At 39.5% G+C, this 16540-nt stretch overlaps 2 protein-coding genes across 4 annotated transcripts in view; one reads left to right on the top strand and one right to left on the bottom strand.

The window, feature by feature from the left end:
* Nucleotides 1-402, bottom strand: part of LOC139746195 (exportin-T-like) — a 68835-nt gene extending 68433 nt beyond the window's left edge. For both annotated transcript variants that reach the window (XM_071657121.1, XM_071657123.1), the window contains exon 1: nucleotides 199-402. The gene's annotated coding sequence lies outside the window, so the exon portion shown is untranslated. The remainder of the gene's footprint in view (nucleotides 1-198) is intronic.
* Nucleotides 403-521: 119 nt separating this feature from the next.
* Nucleotides 522-14764, top strand: RpL18A (ribosomal protein L18A). Of its 2 annotated transcripts, none has more exons than XM_071657130.1 (4): nucleotides 522-672; nucleotides 4956-5135; nucleotides 9790-9966; nucleotides 14576-14764. In XM_071657130.1, exons 1-4 carry the CDS (start codon nucleotides 655-657, stop codon nucleotides 14735-14737), a joined length of 537 nt encoding a protein of 178 aa, XP_071513231.1. In that variant the 5' UTR covers nucleotides 522-654; the 3' UTR covers nucleotides 14738-14764. The 2 variants fall into 2 exon arrangements, with proteins under 2 accessions (XP_071513231.1, XP_071513232.1); XM_071657131.1 differs by lacking the exon at nucleotides 522-672 and adding an exon at nucleotides 806-829.
* The last annotated feature ends 1776 nt before the right edge of the window (nucleotides 14765-16540 follow it).

Genomic DNA, 16540 nt, shown 5'->3' with positions numbered 1-16540 from the left:
GAGACATGTCCTGTCCACAAAACATGCCAACATGACATCTTGCTGACCTCTCGTCAGCTGTTCATTCAACGCTCCAAGACATCCCTGATGAAAATAATCAGAGAAAGTGCCTCTCCCTTATCGTTAAACTCATTGTCAAATGTACCAATGTGTAGGAAAATCATTTATATATTCTACCTCATCAAAGTTCTCTAATACCTCTTTAAGGTGTGTCAGGAACACAGTAATGTTGTGCTCCACCTTCCGCACGAGGATTCCAGGATTTTCAATGTTGTCACTTGACGTGTTCCAATAATTAGAGTGTTACAATACTACCATCTTTATATAATTTTGACCTGTCACGTAATATTATCAATATGGAAATTAACTACATAAATTTAGTTGAAGTTTGTGCATGAATTAGAAATGTTGTATCAATTGATTTTCATATGCGTTATCTCGTCGATGTTTTAATATTGAAGGAGTGATCAAAATAAGTAGAAACCACTCAAGTAAGATTTTAAGCCAAAGATAATCTATTCCTATTAAATCATTGTGAAATAAAGAACAGCATGACATATTTTTCCTTCTTTAAAAGACTTTCTATAGTCAGTGAAGTTCGGTCAGTGTTGTAGTAGCTGTTGGTAACATCTTTCTCACCAACACACCGCCACCATGAAGGCGTCTGGCATGGTACGGCACTTTATATTTACAAATATATGATTATTTGAGGCAAACATTTCATATATCCGTTCAGCAACAGTTACTTTAAATGCACGTCATGAAATGGAGCATGTTTTGCGTGTTATAACTTAAAGTGAAGTGAAAAACTACGAAATGAATGCGCAAGGTCTGTGATATGTGATGCATGTTTACGGCAAGAATATAATAAACGCGTATTGAAACTTTGGCCAAAGATTTACGTGAAAATATTGAATGGGTAATCTGCCAGTGTAATGTATGGTGTAATGGCTAAATATGGATGTGAAATGGTCGTTGATGCAGGAGATATTTGGCGATGGAGAAAACTTTTTGCCATGTCGGAGTGTTGTTGGTGTACAGTTGTGTAGTTTAAAATGAGTGTTGGATAATGTTGTCGCTGGCAAACCCATCTTGTGTTGTGTGATATTTATCCTTGTAAACACGTACACAGTGTGGAATGAAGTTTGAAATTGAAATTTGTTAGGTAAAGTATAGCAGAAGACATGTATAACAATAATTAAGTTTTGTTCTCGAATCGGTATTAGTTTTGGATAGATGGCGACTTCTTTTTGTGTAATATAATTATTTATGGGACCAGATTACCATCACTGTTTTACTGAGTACAGGAGATAGTAGTGAGTGGTATTTAGGTACATACTTAAGTCTGAATTCTAGTAGTAGGTCCAGTCTGGCCACTATAGTAATTCTATAGTCGTTATAGTCACAATGAGTGCATGGTTTGCAACAGAACTGATATTGCTTGTTTCTGAAAAGACTTTACTGCTTCAGCTACAGTAGGCGGTTAATGGAATCATGTCAGGCACTTTTGGGGGAAGTACCAATGAAATGGTAGCGTATGGATTTGGAAGACATGCATATTAAATTCCTTGGTAGAGATAGATTAGACGGGGAGCATGGTTTGGAACATTGGCATGGTAGTAATACGTAATCATAGGGGTTGGCTGATTTGGGAAAAATAAGGGAAAAGTAAAATTAACATTTCTGGATAACTGTGAAGACCATGGAAATTCCCTCGGGAATCTAATTTGTACGATGATATTTGAAAAATTCATTAGCATGTAGTTCCTGGGTAGTTTTGGTAATTAAAATCCATTTTTTTATGGGTTTGATATCTTAGTTTTTCTGATGTGGAATTGTTGCTTGCAAGTGTGTGGAATATGAGTGGGATTTTGCCTTACTGCTCTTTAAAACTATCTTTCTGTATTTCACTCATTAGTTGTAGGGTCATGAAGGATAGGGGAAACTTGGAGTTAAATGATTATGTAAAATGTGGAAATCAAATGATCAATGTGCACTTAACATTAAAAAATGCATTTTGAAGTTATTTTTTCATAATCGAATGAAAATGTATGGTACTCTACCAAAATCTGCTATATTCTTTGATTTGATTGGCATTGTGAGCAAAGTTCAAATGTCTAAAGAGATATAAGAATCAGACCCTGTGTGGGAGAGATCTCTTAAGAGTTAGTGCCCATAATTTATGGAGACACCTGAACACGTTTAGCTTATTTGCAAAACTCGGATTGTTGGATTTGGATGTTACAAGGCAAAGCAGCATTCATTGGAATGCATAAATACTGAAGGATTAAAGGAATTTCTACACCACAAGGAAGCTTTATTATTTTATCAGCACTGTTCACTTTGTATATTGTCAAATGAATTTGTTTCAATTAAAGCTCTATAGCATCTGAACAAGCTTAAGGTGAATGTTTTTGGTGAGCTGTCCACAGGATACATACATGCCTTAATTTTTTGTTTGAAATTCTTGACTGATTCTAGCAGCATTCTTCAACCCCATATATATGTAACATCTTCCAAGGAGCATCATTTTCAGCCTTGTTTGCTTTCTTTTGATCTATAAATGCCATATACAGATGTTTCTGTTTCACTATATATTTTGGCTTTTTTTTGTCAGCAAACATTAGGTCCTCTACCATTTTTGAAGCCACATTGTTCTTCCCCAGTTGAATCAATGTTCATAACATCCCCACTCGTACAACTTGTGCTTCCGTTATACCTCTCTGCTTTCTCCACAGATCCATTAATGCAACATGCAAATTCTTGTTTCACTAAGTATTTCTTGCTCACACTCTTCAAAGCAAACACCTGATGCACACATCCTCTGCCACCCCTGAAGTAGCATTTTTTTCACCAGTCTGAAACTTTGTTCATGCCACCACCATCCACACTTGTTTTGTTACTCTGATACAACTTATTATATACACCAAGCAAATGTATACCTCTGTAATTATGTTCACTTTTGTACCCCATTCTTTTATACAGTGGCGCAATAAACATTTTGCCAGTCTGCATGCACCTCACCATGAGCCATATAGGTATGCATTAAAAATTGTAACAAACCTATCAACACACAGCCATCTCCTTTCATGATAAATTTATTTACAATCCCATCCATACCAGCTCTCTTGCTACTTTATCTTAAACAAGGCTTTCACCACCATCTACCCTTTCACTTATCGACTTAAGACCAGTGCACTACCTCCCCACTATTTCATCTCTTTTTTTTTCTTTGGTAACCTCCTCCCAAATTATTTTCTTCCTGAAGTTTGCTGATACTTGTTCATCCCAACTTGTTTACCTCTTTTACAGCCCATACACCTTCCTTTTGACCTCCTTTTCTCATTTGCACATCTCCTAATCACTTGCACTCCTTTTCCTCAGGTCACATGCCTCAAAAGCAAAGAAAGCAGCTCCGAAGGAACCAGTCACCATCATTAAATCGTAGAACAAGTCACAGTTATATATATCACCATCACAATTATAGTCACTGAAGGACAGACTGAAAACTGGCTTCCCATTCTCAACACAATGACCATAAGACCAATAGCAGGATCCACACTTTCAGCACCAATCCTGCCCAACTCGTGATGCAATTTTGACCTATTCCAATGGAATCCCTTCTCCTAGAGAGCACACAAACATACTCGTGAGACACTAGCCCAATATCAGCCACAATTGCGCCTCAAACCTAAACAGGAAATTCATGAAAAACCTACACAAATCCATGTAGATGCAACTCCCCACCCACCCTTCACTTCCAGTGATATAAGCATGGCAACTGAAACCTTAATGAACTCTCCTGCTTCAGACCCAGACACCATATCACACTTTCTTGTAAAACATCTAGGGCCATTTGCAATTCAAGCACTTTCAATATTGTTGACCACTCATGGGTACACAGTAATATCCAGAATGTCTGGAAGTGCCAAAACAATACCAGTCTTAAAACCTTCCAAACCACCAAACAATCCCTCCTGGATTAGATCACTTCCATTCTCATTATCCAAACTCTTAAAAACTGGTCAGCATAAGACTCAAACAAAACATATGATCTCTGTATCCCAATATAAAGACTCGAGTTTACACAGCAGCCTCTGCCATTTTCGTGGGTTCTTGCAAGCCAAATTAGGGTTTATCCATATTAGTATGTTATATGTATTTAATGTAAAGGGTACTCTGGTTATATTGTATGGGTTTTAATGTTTTTATTGGGTAGTCTTATACAGCACATTATTATTTTTGAATGTTAAACTTGTTTCTCTACTTTTCAGCGGATGGAATATGATTCCAGTCAATTATTCTGGTGCTTGTGGGATAGGAAAATATTTTCTCATATGATTATAAAAGACATTAATTCTAAAAAACTTTCAAAGAATATGAAGCACCACAAACAAAAACTTTGTATTACCTTCAATGTCACTAATAGGAGGTGATAAGTGATTCCAAGTGATTTTCCTCAGTGCTTGTGGGTAGGAATCTAGTATTGTTTCAACATCATCATGAGAGATGACTGAAAAGCCCTACAATGTTGTTAAATATTTCATTAATGAAAAATATTGAACCTGTTGCTTTGTGAGGCCTTTGTGTCAATATAAGAATTTGTGCCCTAATTCATGTGTCACTGTATGAGCTGTCAATCTTTGAGGGCCCCAAGTTTTTACTTTATTGCATTTTTCCCCCCAACTTTGGTTGGCTTTAACCCAGTTTGTCTCGGATATGAAAACCTCAGTACTCTGTCTTTTTACCTGGTAGAATTAATGAAGTTTCTTTTTTTCCTGGTAAAATAATGGTTTTAGGAACTGCGAAGTTTCTTTTTTCCTGGTAAAATAATGGTTTCAGGAACTGCGGTTTCTTTTTTTCCCTGGTAAAATAATGGTTTTAGGAACTGGCTCTTGAAACAAAATACACATCCAAATGGTTGAAATATTTTAAATGTAATTTTTTACTTTCAGCTTAAAGAGTATAGCGTCATTGGGCGCAAATTACCATCGGATTCAGACCCAGAACCACAGCTCTACAAAATGCGCATCTTTGCTCCAGACAGAGTTACTGCCAAGTCCCGTTTCTGGTACTTCCTTTCAAAGCTTAAGAAGATGAAAAAGTCCAGTGGTGAAATTGTAACTATTAATCTGGTAAGCAAAAATTAGATTGAAGTTATATGCTTGCATGGTAGTTACTTAGGAATGTAGTTAGTTACTTAAAGATGTTGAAATAGTGCTCATTGTACACCCTGTGGTGAAGATTGCTTCCATTTTGTCTGTCATATCTATATTTCTGACAGTCATTCCCCCCAGGGACTCCCATCAAGGGGGTGGCCATGGCAAAAGTGTGTCCACTTACCCATGTCCTAACATGCCTCCCTCATACACACCATTCCATGCATTCTTCCCCCTTTTCTCTCCTTCCAGTACTCTTCCACTTTTACCCAGTGTTGCAGGTGGTCTCCCTTGAAACACCAGTCCCTTTCAATGTACTTTCGTACACTCTTGTAAACTTCTCGTCTTGCATCCTTTCCACGGGCCACCCTCTCTTCCACTCCATAATTCATTCCATTTGCATTCACTACCATACCAAATATCTCATACCCCCCCCAGTCATTAATTTATACATTCCATCTATTCATAGCACACAATCCTTTCGTATAACTGAATTCCACAGCCTGCATTCTTAACTTCTGTGACTCATCCTATGTCCATGTTTCAGCTGCTTGGTTTGGGCCGGGAGCATTGTTCTGTCCCTTAATCCTTTCTTCACTCCATACTTACACCTCTATACTTGTTTCATCATATCACAAAAATTGTGATAGTGCGTTAAACGAGATATTTTCCATAAGTTCTATATCTTTCTAACACACACATCTGAGGAATATGTGGAAAGAAGATTCATTATCTGGGAAGGCAAAAATGGTTATGATTTGAGGTATATTAGTCCCAACAATGTTATGTGGATGTGAGCCATGGGCTAGAGAATGGATGAGCAAGTGCAGCATTTCTTCATCTATTCCTGGCACTTCCTTGTTATTGCTTGAGACTGCAATCAAATATAAGAAAAAATTGGATATTTATTTATATACATATTTTTTTTTTTTTTTTTTTTTTTTTTTTTTTTTTTTTTTACTTTGTCGCTGTCTCCCGCGTTTGCGAGGTAGCGCAAGGAAACAGACGAAAGAAATGGCCCAACCCCCCCCCCCCATACACATGTACATACACACGTCCACACACGCAAATATACATACCTACACAGCTTTCCATGGTTTACCCCAGACGCTTCACATGCCTTGCTTCAATCCACTGACAGCACGTCAACCCCTATATACCACATGACTCCAATTCACTCTATTTCTTGCCCTCCTTTCACCCTCCTGCATGTTCAGGCCCCGATCACACAAAATCTTTTTCACTCCATCTTTCCACCTCCAATTTGGTCTCCCTCTTCTCCTCGTTCCCTCCACCTCCGACACATATATCCTCTTGGTCAATCTCTCCTCACTCATTCTCTCCATGTGCCCAAACCATTTCAAAACACCCTCTTCTGCTCTCTCAACCACGCTCTTTTTATTTCCACACATCTCTCTTACCCTTACGTTACTTACTCGATCAAACCACCTCACACCACACATTGTCCTCAAACATCTCATTTCCAGCACATCCATCCTCCTGCGCACATCTCTATCCATAGCCCACGCCTCGCAACCATACAGCATTGTTGGAACCACTATTCCCTCAAACATACCCATTTTTGCTTTCCGAGATAATGTTCTCGACTTCCACACATTTTTCAAGGCTCCCAAAATTTTCGCCCCCTCCCCCACCCTATGATCCACTTCCGCTTCCATGGTTCCATCCGCTGACAGATCCACTCCCAGATATCTAAAGCACTTCACTTCCTCCAGTTTTTCTCCATTCAAACTCACCTCCCAATTGACTTGACCCTCACCCCTACTGTACCTAATAACCTTGCTCTTATTCACATTTACTCTCAACTTTCTTCTTCCACACACTTTACCAAACTCAGTCACCAGCTTCTGCAGTTTCTCACATGAATCAGCCACCAGCGCTGTATCATCAGCGAACAACAATTGACTCACTTCCCAAGCTCTCTCATCCCCAACAGACTTCATACTTGCCCCTCTTTCCAGGACTCTTGCATTTACCTCCTTTACAACCCCATCCATAAACAAATTAAACAACCATGGAGACATCACACACCCCTGCCGCAAACCTACATTCACTGAGAACCAATCACTTTCCTCTCTTCCTACACGTACACATGCCTTACATCCTCGATAAAAACTTTTCACTGCTTCTAACAACTTGCCTCCCACACCATATATTCTTAATACCTTCCACAGAGCATCTCTATCAACTCTATCATATGCCTTCTCCAGATCCATAAATGCTACATACAAATCCATTTGCTTTTCTAAGTATTTCTCACATACATTCTTCAAAGCAAACACCTGATCCACACATCCTCTACCACTTCTGAAACCGCACTGCTCTTCCCCAATCTGATGCTCTGTACATGCCTTCACCCTCTCAATCAATACCCTCCCATATAATTTACCAGGAATACTCAACAAACTTATACCTCTGTAATTTGAGCACTCACTCTTATCCCCTTTGCCTTTGTACAATGGCACTATGCACGCATTCCGCCAATCCTCAGGCACCTCACCATGAGTCATACATACATTAAATAACCTTACCAACCAGTCAACAATACAGTCACCCCCTTTCTTAATAAATTCCACTGCAATACCATCCAAACCTGCTGCCTTGCCGGCTTTCATCTTCCGCAAAGCTTTTACTATACATATATTTTTTATTATACTTTGTCGTTGTCTCCCATGTTAGCAAGGTATCTTAAGGAAACAGACGAAAGAATGGCCCAACCCACCCACATACACATGTATATACATACACGTCCACACACGCATATATACATACCTATACATTTCAACGTATTTATTTATTATACTTTGTCACTGTACAAAGGCAAAGGGGATTGAGTGCACAAATTACAGAGGTATAAGTTTGTTGAGTATTCCTGGGAAATTGTATGGGAGGATATTGATTGAGAGGGTGAAGGCATGTACAGAGCATCAGATTGGGGAAGAGCAGTGTGGTTTCAGAAGTGGTAGAGGATGTGTAGGTCAGGTGTTTGCTTTGAAGAATGTATGTGAGAAATACTTAGAAAAGCAAATGGATTTGTATGTAGCATTTATGGATGTGGAGAAGGCATATTATAAAGTTGATAGAGATGCTCTGTGGAAGGTATTAAGAATATATGGTGTGGGAGGTAAGTTGTTAGAAGCAGTGAAAAGTTTTTATCCAGGATGTAAGGCATGTGTATGTGTAGGAAGAGAGGAAAGTGATTGGTTCTCAGTGAATGTTGGTTTGCGGCAGGGTTGCGTGATGTCTTCATGGTTTAATTTATCTATGGATGGGGTTGTTAGGGACGTGAATGCAGGAGCTTTGGAAAGAGGGGCAAGTATGCAGTTGGTTGTGGATGAGAGAGCATGGGAAGTGAGTCGGTTGTTGTTCGCTGATGATATAGTACTGGTGGCTGATTCAGGTGAGAAACTGCAGAAGCTGGTGACTAAATTTGGTAAAGTGTGTGAAAGAGGAAAGCTGAGAGTAAATGTGAACAAGAGCAAGATTATTAGGTACAGTAGGGTTGAGGGACAAGTCAGTTGGGAGGTAAGTTTGAATGGAGAAAAACTGGAGGAAGTGAAGTGTTTTAGATATCTGGGAGTGGATGGAACCATGGAAGCAGAAGTGAACCATTGGGTGGGGGAGGGGGCGAAAGTTCTGGGAATGTTGAAAAATGTGTGGAAGTCGAGAACGTTATCTTGGAAAGCAAAAATGAGTATGTTTGAAGGAATAGTGGTTCCCACAATGTTATATGGCAGCGAGGTGTGGGCTATGGATAGAGTTGTGCGGAGGAGGGTGGATGGGCTGGAAATGAGATGTTTGAGGACATTACATGGTGTGAGGTGGTTTGATCGAGTAAGTAATGAAAGGGTAAGAGAGATGTGTGGTAAGAAAAAGAGTGTGGTTGAGAGAGCAGAAGAGGGTGTTTTGAAATGCTTTGGTCACTTGGAGAGAATGAGTGAGGAAAGATTGACAAAGAGGATATATGTGGCAGAGGTGGAAGGACGAGAAGTGGGAGACCAAATTGGAGATGGAAAGATGGAGTGAAAAAGATTTTGAGCGATTGGGGTCTGAACATGCATGAGGGTGAAAGGCGTGCAAGGAATAGAGTGAATTGGAACTATGTGATATACCAGGGTCTACGTGCTGTCAGTGGATTGAACCAAGGCATGTGAAGCGTCTGGGGTAAACCATGGAAAGTTTTGTGGGGCCTGGATGTGGAAAGGGAGCTGTGGTTTCGGTGCATTATACATGACAGCTAGAGACTATGTGTGAATGACTGTGGCCTTTGTTGTCTTGTCCTAGTGCTACCTCGCACACATGCGAGGGGAGGGGGTTTTCGTTTCGTGTGGTGGGGTGCCGATGGAAATTAATAAGGGCAGACAGTATGAATTATGTACGTGTGTGTATATGTATATGTCTGTGTGTATATATATATGTATACATTGAGATGTATAGGTATGTATATGTGCTGTGTGTGGATGTGTATGTATATACATGTGTATGTGGGTGGGTTGGGCCATTCTTTCGTCTCCTTGCGCTAACGCGGGAGACCGACAAAATATAATGAATAAAAAAATGTATATTTTTTATTTATTATTTTGATTTATTTATTTATTTTTATTTTAAGGTAGTGGAACCCAAGCCCCAGTTGGTAAAGAATATTGGCATCTGGTTGCGATATGACTCACGCTCTGGAACCCACAACATGTACCGAGAGTACCGTGATGTGACAGTATGTGGAGCTGTCACACAATGTTACCGTGACATGGGTGCTCGTCATCGTGCCCGTGCCCATTCCATTCAGGTACGTCATTGCTTTAGGCATATTTTATGGCTTTCTCTCTCTACCTTTTTATGTCTAGTTAATTTTTCTTTTTTTCTTTAGAGGATATAATAGCACTTCAACATGATTGCTTCAAAATACATATGCTAAAATAATTATATGGATTACATGGGATGCAAAAATCAGTGAACCTTTGCTATATTGGACTAATTTGGGATTGATCCTGTCCAAAAAAGCCTCTCTTCTTTTACACAGTACTGTTAAATGGTTTTTGTAACAATAAACTGTAATGTACCACAACTTACCAGAGCAGTTGTTGGTGGCATGCTAGTACAGTACTTGTACTTAAATGCTTTTGGGGCAAATTACAGTAATATTTTTCCATTAACAGCTTTGGAAACACTTATCTGTCTTGTCATGTTTGAGAGTTTGTTCCAGTTTCACACACACATTCTGCATTTTCCCCATAGGAGTTGATGAAATTTCACCTCTGGAAACCATGATGCAAAACAGTAAAGTCAGTAAGAAAGCAGAAAACTAAGAAATTCATTTTGAAAGCAAAAAGTTAGTTTTCCCAAAAAAAAAGTCACAAATCATAGAATGCAGGTGATGTTGATAGCTTAGGTGGCATCACAAGACTGTGTAGGCAGAGATGCCAGAACAAATGAGCCTTTATGTGATATTGCTCTGTATACAGTATTGTTAATGCATTAGTTTACTAAAGTATATATATTTTTTTTTAATAAATATATTTTATTAGCAATAAGTGTGATGGATTACATGTCATTGACAAAATAACTGTAAAAGTTCATTCATGGTATGATGAGTTGTTTTTAAAAGATTTTAAATATTTTTATTCTTTTGTGTTCCTGCCAAAATATTAATTGTCTTTCCTGGCACTACCGTGCTGAAGCAGTGGGTAGTGATGCTATTTCCTGTGGGGCAAGGTAACACCAGGAATGGATGAAGGCAAGCAAGTATGGATATGTATATGTATGTATATGTCTGTGTATGTATGTTTTTATATGTATATGTGCATGTGTGGGCATTTATGTATGATTGTTTTTGTTTATGGATGGGATTGTTGGGGAGGTGAATACAAGAGTTTTAGAGAGAGGGGCAAGTATGCAGTCCATTGTGGATGAGAGGGCTTGGGAAGTGAGTCAGTTGTTGTTCGCTGATGGTACAGCGCTGGTGATTGATTCAGGTGAGAAACTGCAGAAGTTGGCAACTGAGTTTGGTAAAGTGTGTGAAAGAAGAAAGTTGAGATTAAAAGTGAATAAGAGTAAGGTTATTAGGTTCAGTAGGGCTGAGGGACAAGTTAATTTGGAGGCAAGTTTGAATGGAGAAAAACTGGAAAAAGTGAAGGGTTTTAGGTATCGGGGAGTGGACTTAGCAGCAGATAGAAGCGGAAGCGAGTCACAGGGTGGGGGAGGGGGCTGAGGTTCTGGTAGTGTTGAAGAATGTGTGGAAGGCGAGAAAGTTATCCCAGAGAGCAAAAATGGGTATGTTTGAAGGAATAGTAGATCCAACAATGATATTGTTGCGAGGCATGGGCTGTAGATAAGGTTGTGCGGAGGAGGGTGGATGTATTGGAAATGAAGTGTTTGAGGACATTATGTGGTGTGAGGTGGTTTGATTAAGTAATGAAAGGGTAAGAGAGATGTGTGTTAATAAAAAGAGTGTGGTTGAGAGATCAGAAGAGGATATATTGAAAATAGTTTAGTCACTTGGAGAGAATGAGTGAGGAAAGATGACAAAGAAGATATACATGTCAGAGGTGGAGGGAATGAGAAGTGGGAGACAAAATTGGAGGTGGAAGGATGGAGTGAAAAAGATTTTGAGCGATCAGGGCCTTAACATACAGGAGGGTGAGAAGCATGCAAGGAATAGAATGAATTGGAACGATGTGATATATCAGGGTCGACATGCTGTCAATGGATTGAACCAGGGCATGTGAAGCGTTTGGGGTAGACCATGGAAAGTTTTGTGGGGCCTGGATGTGGAAATGGAGCTGTGGTTTTGGTGCATTATACATGACAGCTAGAGACTGAATAAGAACGAATGTGGTCTTTGATGTCTTTTCCTAGTGCTACCTCGCGGGGGGGGGGTTCATGGGTGGTGGGGTAGCGACGGAAATGGATGAAGGCAGCAAGTATGAATATGTACATGTGTATGTCTGTGTATGTGTACGTTGAAATGTAGAAGTATGTACATACATGTGTATGTAGGTGGATTGGGCCATTCTTTCGTCTTGTTTCCTTGCGCTACCTCGGTAATGCAGGAGACAGTGATTAAGTATAATATATAAATATATATGTGTGTGTATATGAGTGGATGGGTCATTCTTTTTCCTTTTTCCTGGCACTACCTTGCTGATTCAGGAAACACCGATTACGTATAATAATAATGAAAAAATATTGATTTTTGATTAAGTATAATAATGAAAATTATTAATATTATCAATATTGTACACACAGTTACAACATAAGAATTATATGTTCTGAAACTACTGTACTTAGTGCAGTTGTTAATTACAAATGTGGTTTACTTTGAACTGTCAGGATAACTTAAAATAGTTCTAATATTGGGGAAGAGCAGTGTGGTTTCAGAAGTGGTAGAGGATGTGTGGATCAGGTGTTTGCTTTGAAGAATGTATGTGAGAAATACTTAGAAAAGCAAATGGATTTGTATGTAGCATTTATGGATCTGGAGGAGACATATGATAGAGTTGATAGAGATGCTCTGTGGAAGGTATTAAGAATATATGGTGTGGGAGGAAAGTTGTTAGAAGCAGTGAAAAGTTTTTATCGAGGATGTAAGGCATGTGTACGTGTAGGAAGAGAGGAAAGTGATTGGTTCTCAGTGAATGTAGGTTTGCGGCAGGGGTGTGTGATGTCTCCATGGTTGTTCAATTTGTTTATGGATGGGGTTGTTAGGGAGGTAAATGCAAGAGTTTTGGAAAGAGGGGCAAGTATGAAGTCTGTTGGGGATGAGAGAGCTTGGGAAGTGAGTCAGTTGTTGTTCGCTGATGATACAGCGCTGGTGGCTGATTCATGTGAGAAACTGCAGAAGCTGGTGACTGAGTTTGGAAAAGTGTTTGGAAGAAGAAAGTTAAGAGTAAATGTGAATAAGAGCAAGGTTATTAGGTACAGTAGGGTTGAGGGTCAAGTCAATTGGGAGGTGAGTTTGAATGGAGAAAAACTGGAGGAAGTGAAGTGTTTTAGATATCTGGGAGTGGATCTGGCAGCGGATGGAACCATGGAAGCGGAAGTGGATCATAGGGTGGGGGAGGGGGCGAAAATCCTGGGGGCCTTGAAGAATGTGTGGAAGTCGAGAACATTATCTCGGAAAGCAAAAATGGGTATGTTTGAAGGAATAGTGGTTCCAACAATGTTGTATGGTTGCGAGGCGTGGGCTATGGATAGAGTTGTGCGCAGGAGGATGGATGTGCTGGAAATGAGATGTTTGAGGACAATGTGTGGTGTGAGGTGGTTTGATCGAGTGAGTAACATAAGGGTAAGAGAGATGTGTGGAAATAAAAAGAGCGTGGTTGAGAGAGCAGAAGAGGGTGTTTTGAAGTGGTTTGGGCACATGGAGAGGATGAGTGAGGAAAGATTGACCAAGAAGATATATGTGTCGGAGGTGGAGGGAACAAGGAGAAGAGGGAGACCAAATTGGAGGTGGAAAGATGGAGTGAAAAAGATTTTGTGTGATCGGGGCCTGAACATGCAGGAGAGTGAAAGGAGGGCAAGGAATAGAGTGAATTGGAGCGATGTGGTATACCGGGGTTGACGTGTTGTCAGTGGATTGAATCAAGGCATGTGAAGCGTCTGGGGTAAACTATGGAAAGCTGTGTAGGTATGTATATTTGCGTGTGTGGACGTATGTATATACATGTGTATGGGGGGGGGGTTGGGCCATTTCTTTCGTCTGTTTCCTTGCGCTACCTCGCAAACGCGGGAGACAGCGACAAAGTATAATAAATAAATAAATATAAATATCTAGTAATATCCTGGCCAGGTTTTGGGTGTGTAATAAAGCCAATTTCTGATATGAAAAGGTTTGTGGGGCTAGGTTGTGGATAAGGGGGCTGTGGTTTTGGTGCATTACTTATGACGGACAGAGAATGAATGTAAGTGAATGATCTTTTCTTCATCTTTTCTTGTTGCTACCTTGCTAACATGGGAAATGGCAAATAAGTATGAAAGAAAAATGTGTGTTTGTGTTCTTTTCCCAAATATCATTAATATTCCCATGTTTTAACAATTCGAGCAGGGAATTTTGCTGGTCAGAATATGTCTTTGAAAAACAATATATCACATAGACCTTTTAAGTTCTGGATTTCAACATATGCACAGTAATCATGGGTCATTAAATATTAATGATTTATATCTAAACTTGTGCAAATTAAAAGCATCTTGTCGCCTCCATAAGCCTTGTTAAACAGCCATTGGAGTGAAGTAAGAGAGCAACAAATCTTAAGCATACATTTTTGGACAGGTAGGCCCAGTAAATCCTAATTCTCAGGGTAGAGTATGGAATGCTTTCTAAGTTCGTAATTTGTAAGTTATTTCATTTTAAACTATGTTAGTGCTTTAGTTTGTGTTACACTTTTCATATCTTGCAGATTATGCGTGTGGAAATTGTATCCGTTAGCAAATGTCGAAGGCCCTTGACCACTCAGTTCCACAACTCCAAGATAAAGTTCCCATATTTATCATACACCAAGAAGAAGAATATGAAGAAGGATCGTATTACGTTTAACAGGCCAGCTCCCAAGACTTTCTAAGTTGGTTCAAATAAATGCGTAATGCAGTTATGTGTTTTGTTTACCTATCAGATGATAAAGCATATATAAGCACTACAGTTTTAGATTATAGAAGTGAGGGTGGCTTACCAAAATGCTTTGTTCTAGGTAATGAGAAATGTCAATTAAACAACCCCAAGACCACATTTATAGGGACTCTCCAATTTCAAGGATACATTCCAATCAGGAGTAAAGAAATGACAGACACTTTTTAAGTGAAGTTCCTTAACAAGACTGTATGCCATTTCCCTTTGACCATCGTGTGACATCACTTGTAGTGTAATCATATGTGGATGGAGTCTGGTAAAAAAAATGAATACCATGAAGAGAAAAGTTAGAAAATATGAAGTTCTATCATTTTTCTCTGCAAGAAAGGAGGAAAGAAGTCTCCCTTCATTATGGACAAATTATTCATATTTGGGTACAAAGAAAAGTTATTTATTTATTTATTTCGCTTTGTCGCTGTCTCCCGCGTTAGCGAGGTAGCGCAAGGAAACAGACGAAAGAATGGCCCAACCCACCCACATACACATGTATGTACATACACGTCCACACACGCAAATATACATACCTATACATCTCAACGTGTACATATATATATATATATATATATATATATATATATATATATATATATATATATATATATACACACACAGACATATACATATATACACATGTACATAATTCATACTGTCTGCCTTTATTCATTCCCATCGCCACCCCACCACACACGAAATAACAACCCCCTCGTGTACGAGGTAGCGCTAGGAAAAGACAACAAAGGCCATATTAGTTCAAACTCAGTCTCTAGCTGTCGTGTAATAATGCACCGAAACCACAGCTCCCTTTCCACATCCAGGCCCCACAGAACTTTCCATGGTTTACCCCAGACGCTTCACATGCCCTGGTTCAATCCATTGACAGCATGGTCGACCCTGGTATACCACATCGTTCCAATTCACTCTATTCCTTGCACGCCTCTCACCCTCCTGCATGTTCAGGCCCCGATCACTTAAAATCTTTTTCACTCCATCCTTCCACCTCCATCAACTTTCAGTTTTACCCATATCAATCTAGAGTTTACTTTCTTACACTCTATCATGTACTCCCACCACTCCTGTTTCAGGAGTAGTGCTACTCCTTCCATTGCTCTTGTCCTCTCACTAACCCATGACTTTACTCCCAAGACATTCCCAAACCACTCTTCCCCTTTACCCTTGAGCTTCGTTTAACTCAGAGCCAAAACATCCAGGTTCCTTTCCTCAAACATATGACCTATCTCTCCTTTTTTCTCATCTTGGTTACATCACACACATTTAGACACACCCCAATCTGAGCCTTCAAGGAGGATGAGCTCGCCCCGCGTGACTCCTTCTGTTTCCCCTTTTAGAAAGTTAAAATACAAGGAGGGGAGGGTAGCAATTTTTTTTAAGGTGAGGGCAAAACAAAATAGTTCACGAGAGAATCCAGTATATAAATTTCGTTCACTTGTAATAAGAGTGACCTTCGAGGAAATGTACTGTTACCTAGTTTGTAAAAGTGGTAAAGACTATGTTGGGAAAAGGGGGGAGATTTGAGTTTAGCTATGTCCATGTGAGGGACTGGAAGTATTTGATGTAAAGCATGTCAGTAGATCTAGGAGGGGAGAGAAAGAAAGACGTCAGACCTATGAGCATCACACTAGAAAGAAAGAATGATGAGAATGGCCTTAAGATGAAGAATATTGGCCAGGGGGCAAATAGCATTTAATAGGCCAAACCTGTCACAGACATTAAGGTTTTA

This window comes from Panulirus ornatus, chromosome 64 (genome assembly GCF_036320965.1).
Source record: "Panulirus ornatus isolate Po-2019 chromosome 64, ASM3632096v1, whole genome shotgun sequence".
NCBI lineage: Eukaryota > Metazoa > Arthropoda > Malacostraca > Decapoda > Palinuridae > Panulirus > Panulirus ornatus.
The sequence above is the reverse complement of the archived record's forward strand: the minus strand, read 5'-3'. Positions and strand labels throughout refer to the sequence as shown.

Coding starts and splice junctions, on each gene's coding strand:
- RpL18A (XM_071657130.1), top strand. Junction 5,136..9,789: donor AAATTGTAACTATTAATCTG/GTAAGCAAAAAT, acceptor TTTTATTTTAAG/GTAGTGGAACCCAAGCCCCA. Junction 9,967..14,575: donor CCCGTGCCCATTCCATTCAG/GTACGTCATTGC, acceptor CATATCTTGCAG/ATTATGCGTGTGGAAATTGT.